Source organism: Bubalus bubalis, chromosome 1, assembly GCF_019923935.1.
Source record: "Bubalus bubalis isolate 160015118507 breed Murrah chromosome 1, NDDB_SH_1, whole genome shotgun sequence".
Taxonomy (NCBI): Eukaryota; Metazoa; Chordata; class Mammalia; order Artiodactyla; family Bovidae; genus Bubalus; species Bubalus bubalis.
This window is the reverse complement of record NC_059157.1, coordinates 47,336,719-47,349,008: the sequence shown is the minus strand read 5'-3', so window position 1 is coordinate 47,349,008 and position 12,290 is coordinate 47,336,719. Positions and strand designations below refer to the sequence as shown.

Genomic DNA, 12,290 nt, shown 5'->3' with positions numbered 1-12,290 from the left:
CAGCTGGTCATCTACTGTGGACCAGGCCTCTGTCCTTGAATGGAGCACTGCCAGACATCTGAGCTGTACCTCAGTGGGATTAGTAGGGAACAGAGTAGGCGGCGACAGAAGCAGGGCCCGTCGTGATGTCACCAGGCCCCTGGCAGCCAGCTGCTGCTGTCTGTCTTCCCGGCCGGAATCGGCTGGCTGTGCCATTGGTTAAGTTACTGGCAGAGTGTCACTTTGAGCCGGTGGTGTTTGCAGAGCCCATTGCTGCTTTCGGCGCTTGTGGTCGAGTCAGGATGGGTAAACAGCGTGACGATGCCTTACCGAGGGCTTGAGGGGAGAGGGGTTGGGACGGTGGCTGAAGGGGGCAGGCTTTAGCATCACGTAAACCTGGGTTCAGACCTCAACGCTGGCCCTAACTGGCTGCTACTCTGGGCAGATCATATCCCTCTGGGCTTCAGTTGCCCCTCTGAGAAATGGGGATGGCCTTGCGTGGTTGTTACATGCAGATCTGTGCGGACACACATGTAAAATCCGTGTTGCCAGGTTTCAAGTGATCGCTCAGGCCGTGGGCGCCGCTGTCGGTAGTCACTGCACAGACCTATCGGGTCCTCCTTCTGGGCCTGGAGAGAAGGCAGGCTGTCCGCCCTGGAGAGACAGGCTCATCACGTTGGGATCAGACTCCTGGGCGCTGACCTTTCAGTGGTGAAGGGATGTGGTCATCCAGGCACATATACCCACTCCCTTGGGTGAGTCACAAAAAAGTCTGGAGAATCTGCTCAGTGGGGAGGGGGCCCTGGCCCTGCACATGGGCAGGCTGACCGGTGCTCTGGCGACTTCACCGTCTAAAGGGCAGCTTGAAGATGTGCGTGCCAGCGTCCGTGAGTGGGTGTGATGCGAGCTTTTTCTGTTCCTCGTGGCCAGTCTGCTAACAACACTGAGGCTTGAGACTGTGAGACGGGCCCCACCCGACAGTGTATCTGTCTGGACTTAGTTCCTCCACCAGAACAAAGGAGGTGAGAGGACAAGAGTGCAGGCCCTCCGGGGACCAGTTACTTTACGCAGAGAGAAAGGTGGCCAGACCACATGCCTAACCCTCCCCAACCTGGGAGAGCCCAGGGTGGGGCGTGGAAGCGAGAGAGAAAGCCAGCCCCCCTCTCGTGAACAGGTGACAGTTCCCAGTGATATGATCGTCTGCGTGCGTGTGTCAAACGTGCAGAAACAGGCCCCTAAGCACTTGGAGCACATGACCTGTTCTTTGATCTGAGTTCCTCCGGTTAAGTATACAGTTTAGATGCTTACTTAACAAAGGCTATAGTCTTTCTTCTATGGTGTACCAGAATCACAGTACTTGGCTCTCCAGTGATATGTATTCCAGAACATGAAAAGTCTTAACAAATAGATTTATGATAGTGTTATTGTTCAGTCGCTCAGTCCTCAATCCCCTGGACGATAGCCTGCCAGGCTCCTCTCTCTGTGGGTTTTTCCAGGCTGGAGTGGGTTGCCGCTTCCTTCTCCAGGGGATATTCCTGACCCACGGATCGAACCCACATCTCCTGCAAGTCTCCTGCATTGCAGGCAGGCTCTTTACCCCTGAGCCACTGGGGAAGCCCTTGTGATAGCAGTGTTTCATGCTATTATGTTTACGTGTGTCCTATTGGAAAAAGCTAAAGGAGAAGTGTATTTAAAAGTTTGTAAACACCACTTTTATCTGTATAAAAAAATATGTAACAAAAAGAAAATATATATAGAAGGTAAGAGCTAACAAAATCTTTTCATGAAAATTTGACCTTTGGTTAACCTTCCAGCTCTCTGGAAACCTGATAAAGCTGGCCTATAAAACATGTTATTAGCATAGCATATGGCAGAAAGACCTCTGGTAAAGAATCGGCCTGCCAATGCAGGAGACGCAAGAGACACAGGTTCATTCCCTGGTTGGGAAGATCCCCTGGAGGAGGAAATAGCAACACACTGCAGTAGTCTTGCCTGGAGAATCCCATGGACAGAGGAGCCTGGTGGGCTGCAGTCCTACAGTCCCTGGCGGCGCAAAGAGTCAGACACGACTAAAGCAACTCAGCACTGCACAGTATATATATATACACACACATACATGTACACGCATGTATCTACATAGGTTGATGGATCTCGTTTGTAATTCTATTTCAGCTACCATTGGGCCTCCAGAAAACATCCGGGTGACCCCAGAAGAAGGCTCCCTTATCATCAGGCTTTCTGCTCCCTTTGATGTCCCTGCCACCGAGGCCTATTTTGTGTATTGTGTCTACTACTGGGAGAAGGCAGGAGCCAAACAGGCAAGAGCATGTTCTTCTTTGTTTTTGATGTTCTTTTCTTTGGAGTTTCTGGGTAGCAAATGAAAGGCCAAGGAGGGGATTTCCCTGGCAGTCCAGTGCTTGAGACTCTGAGCTCCCGTTGCAGTTGGTGGGTTCAATCCATGGTCAGGGAACTAAGATCCCACAAGCTGCTCTGCTCAGCCAAAAGGAAAATCAGATGGCCAAGGACACCAGGGTATCCCAGTGCACCCGTAGAGGACAAGACCCATCTGCAGGGCCCTCTCTGCCTCGTATCACACAGTCCCCGCAGTCTGGGTCTGGATTCAGCTGGTGCCCAGGGAGTCTCTGCCACACTCCAGCATTTGGGAAGGTCTCATGGGCCTGTTTCTACTCATGGGCATATTTTTACTCCTGCAGTCTGCAAGGTTAAGCTATGTGACATCTCTGATCTGAATGGTTTTCGAAGAAGGCAATGTGAATAGGTGATAAGTCTCAGTGAAGGCGAGAAGAGGGCATGTTCCAAGGAGAAGGGCCAGTAGGTTGGAGAAGGCTGGGCACATCTGGGAACTGCACATGCCCGGATCCATCAGAAATTCGGGCCTGGGACTCCCCTGGTAGTCCAGTGGTTATGAATTCACCTTCCAATGCAGGGGACACAGGTTCAATCCCTGGTTCGGGAGCTAAGATTCCCACATGCTGCGGGGCAACCAAGCCCATGCACCTCAACAAAGACCCAGCACAGCCAAAATAAAAATAAATTAATTAATTAAAAAAAGAGAAATGGGGCCATGTGAGGGCCTCGGGCAGGGTAAGGTTGACAAAGGAGCCGTCAGAGCAAAGGGGCCTGGTGTCTGGGCCAGGGTCATCTCCAGTGTCTGATCATCCAAGCTGCATTTTTTCCCCATTTTTTGGCCACACTGTGTGACAGCAGTGGGGGTGGGGGGTGGGCCTTAGCTCCCCAGCCAGGGATCGAACCTGTGCCCCCTGCCATGGAAGCCCAGAGTCGTAACCGCTAGACTGCCAGGGAGGTCCCTTCAAGCTACATTGAATGATGTTTCACTATGTGTGTGAACCTCCTGATTTCCCACGTTCAACATTACTCTAATTTTTATAAGAATTTTAAGAGCTGTATGTTTATCTGGAGCTTTCTTTGTGTCTGGCACCGGGCCGGGCACTTTGGATACATCCTTTCGTTTACCCTTTGCACCCATCAGTTTCACTGAGAGGGAGAGCGAGTGTGAGGACTGCCCGAGGCGAGCAGAGGAGACGCCTGGCCCCAGGGCCCGTGCTCTCAGTGCTGCGTCTCTCCCACGTTGCTGATGTTTGCACTTGCTCTGTTTCTTTATGAAAGTGAAAGTCGCTCAGTGTGTCCAGCTCTTTGCGACCCCATGGACTATACAGTCCATGGAATTCTCCAGGCCAGAATACTGGAGTGGGTAGCCTTTCCCTTCTCCAGGGGATCTTCCCAACCCAGGGGTCGAACCCAGGTCTTCTGTACTGCAGGCAGATTCATTACCAGCTGAACCACAAGGGAAGCCCCTGTTTCTTTACGGTGAGTGTAAAAACACTGAGGAAGGCAAAACTCACTGAAGGGCAGACTCTCAGCAAATAGGGAAGAAAGAAATAATCGTTTCCCAAAATCTGAGTTCACAGTTCTGGTCAACTGGAACAGAGGAGGTCTGGAAGAATCTGGGAGGGATTCCCCTTTCAACCAGAGCATCTATGCTTTGGACTTCCATGAGCAAAAGATTCTGTGGCTAAAGTGACTCTGAAAGCCACTGATATGGTCTCCATTCCAGCTGTGAGTCCAAATGTCAAGGGTCCCCAAACCCAACCCCTAGATTTGCTCCAAGGATCCTCGGGGACTTAGCGTCCAGTTGTACTTAAGGCTGTGACTTATTACAGAGAAAAGGCACAGAACAGAGTCAGCAAAGGGAAGAGACACAGGGGGCAGAGTCTGAAGGAGTCCAGGCAGAAGCTTCCAGGAGTCTTCCCCTCATCACACAGGCTACTCTCAATTCCCCCGACAAGAGTAAGCGAGTATGTGAAATCGCATCTCCCGGAGAAGCTCCTGGGAGACTCAGTGCCCAGGGCTTGTACTGGGCGCTGGTCACACAGGCACCCTCGACCCAGCAGAGACACCAGGGCTCCTGACTCCCAGAGGGAGAGCAGGCATTCAGCATCAGAAGCATCATTTATACATTAAAACAGCCTTATCACTTAGGAATCTGTGGGACGCTCCTCAAAGCCAAGTTCCCAGATGCCAGCCTTGGGTCAGCCTTACAAACAAGACCTTTCTAAGGACAGGTCTCCTGCGTTCCTTACCGTCTCAGGCCTGAACGGTAGCTCTTCTCTGTAGTCTGTGATTCTTCTGGAAAAGCCAACTGGCTGCTGAAATAAACTCAAAAAAGAAGAGTGTTGGGTTCCCCTGGCGGTCCAGTGCTTAAGAATCTGCCTTCCAAGGCGGGGAACCTGGGCTCGATCCCAGGTCAGGGAACTAAGATCCCACATACTGAAGGGCAACTAAGCCTGTGTGCCACAAGGAAAGATCCCACGTGCTGCGGCTGAGACCCAACACAGCCGCATGTTGTCCTTAAATTTACCTTTTTAAAATAATTATTTCTTACTTAAAAAAAAATTTTGGCTGTGCCACACAGCTTGCAGGAACTTAGTTCCTCGACCATGGATTGAACCCAGGCCATGAGAGTAAAAGTGCCAAGTCCTAAACCACTGGACTGCCACAGAATTCCCTGAAATTGCCTTATGTGGCGTCCTGAGAAAAAATTGTTTCTTTTCTGCCCTGGCAGTCATCATCATTAAACAGGAGGGGAGAAAGTTTTGAATCATGTATAATCCTACTGTTCAAATATAGTATGACCATTTGTATTTTTAAAAGTAAGATCATGTCCTATATACTGTTGAATGATCTGCCTTTTTTTTCAGTCAACATATATAATAAGCCACTTTATCTCCACATTCTGAAGCTTGTGTTACCTGCCACCATTTCCAATGGTTGTAGCATATTCTGTGTATGTGTGTGTGTGTGTGTGTGTGTGTGTGTGCGTGTGCTCAGTCATTTCCGACTCTTTGTGACCGCATGGACTGTAGCCTGGCAGGCCCCTCTGTCCATGGGATTTCCCAGGCCAGAATACCAGAGTGGGTTGCCATTTCCTCCTCCAGGGGATCTTCCCGACCCAGGGATCGAACCTGCGTCTCCTGTGTCTCCTGCGTTCCTTATCACCAGCACCACCAGGGAAGCCCGAGTGTTTTCTACTGTATCTCCCAATACGAAAGCAGTCCCTTAGGAGAAATCCCGTATCCCCATAGTGTGTGGTGTCTTTTTCTCATTTCCCCGTAGAATAGTGACAGTTTGTCTGGAATGAGAGAGGGGCCATTGACCGAACACGTGGAGTTGACAAACTGGAGGGAGGTCACGGCAGGGGAGGGAGACAGGGGACAAGACCCTCTAAGGATCTGGGACCCAACTCTTCCCTGATGACATAAACTTCTAAGACCGTGTTCACCAGAGCTATAAAGGGAAGTAGCACAGTGAAGCGAAACCCAGAAGCAGATTCGGAACCCAAGGAACAGTATCTCCTAGAATGCCCTTTTCCCCTCTGTTCATCGACTGACTTGAAACTGTAGACGAGACTAATCATGAAATATACAATGTTCATTTCAAAGGAGAAAATTTCGTCCTGGAAATTGGGATTTGCTAAATTCCAGCTCTGGACCCTCCATTGCTGCAATGGGGCTTCAGATCTCACAGCCAGAAACACAGCTCTAATGCCATCAGCATGTTTCTCAACACTCCTCCCGTTTTCACACATGAAATTTGTCGGCTGTAAGCGTTATATGTATAAAATTGGTATTCTGTCTCTTTAAAACCAGAATTGCCTTATTCTTTGGTTATTGTGTTCAATGTGAATTTGGGGAAACACTGGAGAAGATGGAAGGCCTTGACCACACCTGTGTGGATAATTTACATGTGAGGTTGTTGATGCTTGTTACGCAGGTGACACGCCCTTTCAGGAGTAACTTCATCATATTGAATGATTTAAAACCCTTAAGAGTATACTGTTTTCAAGTCAAGGCAGAACTGTTTTTGACCAAAGAAAACATCTCTCGACCTGGACATTTAAGCAACATATCTTGCTGCGAAACAGCAGCAGATGGTAACGTATGCTTTCCTAAGTGCTTTCTTTCTGAGCTGGGAACAGAAAACTCCTAAAATAGTGCAATCAGGAATTGCTTTTTCGGTGAAGGGTGGTGATGAGTGTAGGGAGATCCAGAGAGGACGGGCTAAGACAGCAATTCACAGTAGATACAACGAGGCTGTGCTGCAATCTCCAGAACAAGAACTGCCAGACGGGTAACACCTGCTTTGTTTTAGGATTGCTTTTGTTGTTCAGTCACTCAGTCGTGTCCGCTCTTTGCAACCCCATGGACTGCAGCACGCCAGGCTTCCCTGTCCTTCACTATCTCCCAGAGTTTTCTCACACTCATGTCCATTGAGTCAGTGATGCCATCCAACCATCTCATCCTCTGTTTCCCCCTTCTCGTGCCCTCAATCTTTTCCAGCATTAGGGTCTTTTCCAGTGAGTCGGCTCTTCATATCAGGTGGCCAAAATATTGGAGCTTCAGCCTTAGCATCAGTCCTTCCAGTGAATATTCAGGACTGATTTCCTTTGGGATGGACTGGTTTGATCTCCTTGCAGTCCAAGGGACTCTCAAGAGTTCAGTAAAGCATACAGGGTGGGGTGCAAGAGAGGCAGTATCCATTCGTTTTCCCGGGACATCAAGTGTATTTATGCAGTGGTGGATGAGAAATTACCTGATGTTTGTAACATGTGTGGGTCATCTTGTTCGTTTTTTGGTTGTCTCTCTAGCTTCTGTCAAGCTTCAACAAGACTTCCTGGCTGCCGGAACCACCTTTTTGGTGCTGTCGGTGGTGGTAGGGTCCTGTCTCTTCCTGGTTCTGAGATACAGAGGCCTGGTTAAACACTGGTTCCACTCTCCGCCAAGCATTCCATCACAGATAGAGGAGGTATGTACACACCCACAGGAGTGACTTGTCAGTCTTTCTTGCCCCCCAGTAACACCTAAGAGTAGGACAGTGGACAAAACCACAGTCACAGAGATCAGAGTTAAAAGTGGTGCTTGGTTACTTGTACACTCGTCTTCACAGCAGCATTACTCACCACAGCCGAAAGGCAGAAACACCCTGAATGTCTATTGACAGATGAATGGATAAATAAGATGTGGTGGGAATTTCCTGGCGGTCCAGTGGCTGGGACTTGGTACTTTCACTGCCATGGCCCTGGGGTTCAATCCCTGGTCAGGGAACTAAGATTCCTGCAAGCCTCATGATTCATCACTGCCCCCCAAAAAAGATGTGGTATATACATATGAATGGAATGTTAACCTTAACAAAGAAGGGAGTTCTGAGACATGCTACGATAGGGATGAACCTTGAGGACATTACGATCAGGGAAATAAATGAGTTACAAAATGATAAATACTACATGATTGCACATACTCGAGCACTTAAGAGTACTCACATTCACAGAACCAGAATGTAGAATAGAGGTTGCCTGGGTCTGAAGGGAGGGAGGAAATGGGGAGTTCGTGTTTAACGGGGACAGTTTCAGTTTTACTGTGAAAAAAATGAAAAAAGTTCTAGAGACAGATGGTGCTCATGGTTGCCTAACAAGCTAAATAGACTTCACACCACTGAACTGCACGCTTAAAAAGGGTCAGGACGGTAAATTTTATGTTATGTGTTTGTTGTTGTTCTTTAGTCGCTCAATCGTGTCCGACTATTTGTGACCCCATGGACTGTAGCCCGCCAGACTCCTCTGTCCATGGGATTCTCCAGGCAAGAATACTGGAGAGGGTTGCCATTTCCTCCTCCAGGGCGTGTCTCTTGCATTGGCAGGTGGATTCTTTAAACTGAGCCACAAGGGAAGCCCCTATGTTATATGTACTTTTCCACAATTAAAAAAAAATTTTTTTTTTTAATGGCACGAGGTTGGCCAAAAGATGGCCTAGTCTGGCCCATCCAGGAGATTGGCTGTGGTAGGTCCCACTGGAGACAACACGTCAATCCCAGGGTTTTGGAGACTGCCCCCAGGGAGCCTGGCTGGAGCTCATGAACCAGTGGAGGCTGCAGTCAAGAGCATAAGCTTTGGGTTAGACAGTGTGCATACAGGAGGATTCTAGAGTAAACACACCCAGAGCCATGAGCTCAAAGCCTTGCATGCCTAGCGCACAGGCCATGTTACTTTAAAGAATTTAAGAAAGAAAAGTGGAATGAGTGGGCCTTGTTGTTCAGTTGCTAAGTCACGTCCAACCCTTTGCGGCCCCATGAACCACAGCACACCAGGCTTCCCTGTCCTTCACCATCTCCCAGAGTTTGCTCAAACTCATGTCCATTGAGTCCGTGATGCCATCCAACCAGCTTATCCTCTTACCCTCAGTCTTTCCCAGCATCAGGGTCTTTTGCAACAAGTTGACTCTTTGCATCAGGTGGTCAAAGTATTGGAGCTTCAGCTTCAGCACCAGTCCTTCCAACTTCCAGTGTATATTCAGGGTTGATTTCCTTTAGGATTGACTGGTTTGATCTCCTTGCTGTCCAGGGGATTCTTAAAAGTTTTATCCAGCACTCCACTTTGAAAGCATCAGTTCTTTGGTGCTCAGCCTTCTTCATAGTCCAGCACGTCTTACAGATAGTCTTGTTTTCCTGCCCAGCCACACCGTAGCCCCTCCCCAAGGCTCAATGAGGCAGCCAGGTCCTCTGAGGACAGAGCCATTGGGACATTCTTGGGATCAGAAGCTAGCTGATAGAAGAATACTTAAAACTGTTTGCCTCTGGAGGTTTATCATTCTTCAGTAAAATCAGAATAAAAGTACTAGAAACAGAATCTCATGTTGTTATATCTCGTCTATAAAGACAAAGTCTAGAAAGAGCTGTAGTCACTTGTTTTCCTTCATATGTCATGAGCTGTTTAAGGGACACAGACATTATGAGAAATACACGTTGAACTCCCTACTGGGACCTGCATACAGATGCTGTAGGATTCTGCTTCTATGAAGACTCTAAGTAGAATAATAGTCAAACTCATAGAAAAGCAGAGAGTAACACAGTGGTTAACAGGGGTGAGGGGAGAGGGGAGTGGGGCGTTGCTTTCAAATGGTAGGAAGTTTCAGTTATGCAAGATGAATAAGTTCTGGTTTCTGCTGTGCAAGATTGTGCTATAATTAGTACTGTGTTGTGCCCTTACAGGGGCTTCCCAGGGAGTTAAGATTCCACCTACTAATGCTGGAGGCACAGGAGACGGGTTCAATCCCTGGGTTGGGAAGATCCCCCGGAGAAAGGAATGGCAACCCACTGCAGTATTCTTGCCTGGGAAATCCCACGAACAGAGGAGCGTGGCAGGCTACAGCCCATGGGGTTGCAAAGTGTTGGACATGACTGAATGACTGAGCAAGCACATGCACGTCAAAATGTGTTAAGAGAGTAGAACTCAAGTTAGGTGTTCTTACCACAAAATTACAATAACGGCAACAACAACAGCAACCGATTTTCCTGGTTCTACTGTCGCAACAGAACAGCTGTCACCTCGGAGCTTTACTCGCATTAATAATCTCCGTCTCGGGACTTCCCTGGTGGGCCAGTGGTTAAGACTCTGCACTTCCATTGCAGGGAGCGCAGGTTCAGTGCCTGATCAGGGAACTAAGATCCCACATGCCGTGTGATGAAGCCAAAACACTAAAAAACAAAACCAAAAAAAAACACAAAAAACTCTGTCTCTCAGTAGAACTAGCAGCCGGGCCCCAGTAAGTGAATTTACTGCTACTTGTTTCTTTGGGGCTTGAACCTAAAACACAGAGACTTTCGATTTGCTTTCCTGGGAAAGTGTGAAAAGTCTATATCAAAGGTCACTGAAGTTACATGAGAAAATGACTCATGTTTCACTTGCATTTTTGAGGTTTCGCAAGTGCACGTGACACGCTGCTGCTCCTCTGCTCACCAGCCAGCGCTAAGCTGACTGCATTTCAGTATCTTTCAGCATTTCCAAGAGCCACGCGGTTGGTTCTTGGTAACTTGGTTGTGGTGGTCGTCATTGTTCAGTCGCTCATTCATGTCCGACTTCCCTGCGACCCCCATGGACTGTAGCCCGCTGGGCTCCTCTGTCCATGGGATTTCCCAGGCAAGAATACCAGTGTGGGATGCCATGCCCTCCTGCAGGGAATCTTCCTGACCCAGGGATCAAACCTGCATCTCCTGCTTTGGCAGGCAGATTTTTTACCACTGAGCTACCTGGAAAACCCTTGGTAACTTGGTAATTGATGTCTAAGCCCAAAGCAGAGGCAGGAGAGACACAGCACATTAAGGGTGTGGATCAGCATTTCGCATCAAGGACCTGCACTTTCTCATTCGCCCATGGCTGCCCGCTGCAGATCCTCCGCACCCATGTGTGTGTTATATAAAGCAGAAACACCTAGTGGGTGGGGTAGCTGAGAAAAAAATGCCCGTGAACTTTCCCTCTTCACCCTTACCTTGTAGGTGACCAGGAGGCTTCATTTCCTCCTTTCCTGAAAAGTTAGAATTCCAGAGGCATTCCAGGTGAATAGCCCACAAGCCCTCATCCAGCCAGTGCAGCAAGTCAGAACTTCATTTCCCGAGTTACACACCTTACACACTTTCAGAGTATCCCCTTGGTTGGCCCTTGGATTCGTGTGCAAGCTATTGAGATGAGGGGTGGGGAGGGGTTTTCAGGATTTTTGAAGCTGTTTCATTGGTGGACAGAAGTAGAAGTTACACCAAAATAATATAGGATTATGCCAACTCAAACTAAAGTCAAAAGGTCTTATATCTGGAACTTACAGACTAATTATGGTGATGGTTTTCAATTTTTCAAGTATTTAAAGGATCCGGCTCAGCCCATCTTAGATGCCCTGGACAAGGACAGCTCGCCAAAGGATGACGCTTGGGACTCCGTGTCGGTCGTGACGTTTCCAGAGAATGAGCAAGAAGGGAGTCCCCAAAGCACTTTGAACCAAAGTGCTGGTCCAAGCCACCAGCCCACAGAAGCGGTTCTCTGAGCCAAGGAAGCTGCGACGTGCCTGTCAGGACTGGATGGAGCCACTTGATCCTTAGTCTCGTCACAAAAAGACCCTGAGGGTGCCTGGGAAGAAGTCAGTTGTGGGAGAGACAAACATTTTTTTTAACTGGTGAAAGTCGTTCAGTCGTGTCCGACTCTGCGACCCCAGGGACCGTATAGTCCATGGAATTCTCCAGGCCAGAATCCTGGAGTGGGTAGCCTTTCCCTTCTCCAGGGGATCTTCCAAACCCAGGGATGGAACCAGGATCTCCTGCATTGCATGCAGATTCTTTACCAGCTGAGCCACGGAGCCTAAATACTGCAAGTTTCTAGACTGATTCTGCATACCAAAAAAAAAAAGTTTTTGCTTAAACACTAAAAAGGCATGTAATCATTTGTTAGCAAACAGGCTGTGACACCCCTGTGATATTTCGGACATTGTTGCCTGGGCTGGGTGGTCAGGAGACGGGGTCCTCTCCTTGGTTCTGGCAAGGCCTCGGGCGCTTTGGGCAGGTCACGGAACCTGTCCCAGCCTCTCCTGTCAAAGGACACTGTGTGTCCTGTAAGTCTCCTGGCTTAAAATGTGATTAATCCCGTAAATAATCTTCTAGTAATTTAAGGGACTTTTTTTTTTCCAAACTAGAAATAAAAGACTGTTTCACTAACTTTTTATCAGCCTGTGTAGGGACATGCCTGGTGACCCAGTGGCTAAGACTCCACGCTTCAGGTGCTGGAGATGGCGGGTTTGACCCCTGGTCGGGGAACTAAGATCCCACATTGCTGCACAGTGTGGCCAAAAACTGTAAAGAAATGAATAGACATTTGAAAGTCTGTGTGAAGGTTTCCTCTCCACCTTCTTTATTTTAGCCTCTTTTCTGCAAAGTTTCAGCTTTTTGCTATGACGCCC

General features: G+C 48.5%; 1 protein-coding gene across 1 annotated transcript in view; it reads left to right on the top strand.

The window, feature by feature from the left end:
- The window catches only part of IFNGR2 (interferon gamma receptor 2), a 31,853-nt gene extending 19,805 nt beyond the window's left edge, over positions 1 to 12,048 (top strand). The window contains exons 4-7 of the mRNA XM_025281445.3: positions 2,152 to 2,297; positions 6,292 to 6,451; positions 7,166 to 7,323; positions 11,202 to 12,048. Coding sequence (XP_025137230.1) covers positions 2,152 to 2,297; positions 6,292 to 6,451; positions 7,166 to 7,323; positions 11,202 to 11,384 — 647 coding nt within the window. The 3' untranslated portion in view covers positions 11,385 to 12,048. The remainder of the gene's footprint in view (positions 1 to 2,151; positions 2,298 to 6,291; positions 6,452 to 7,165; positions 7,324 to 11,201) is intronic.
- The last annotated feature ends 242 nt before the right edge of the window (positions 12,049 to 12,290 follow it).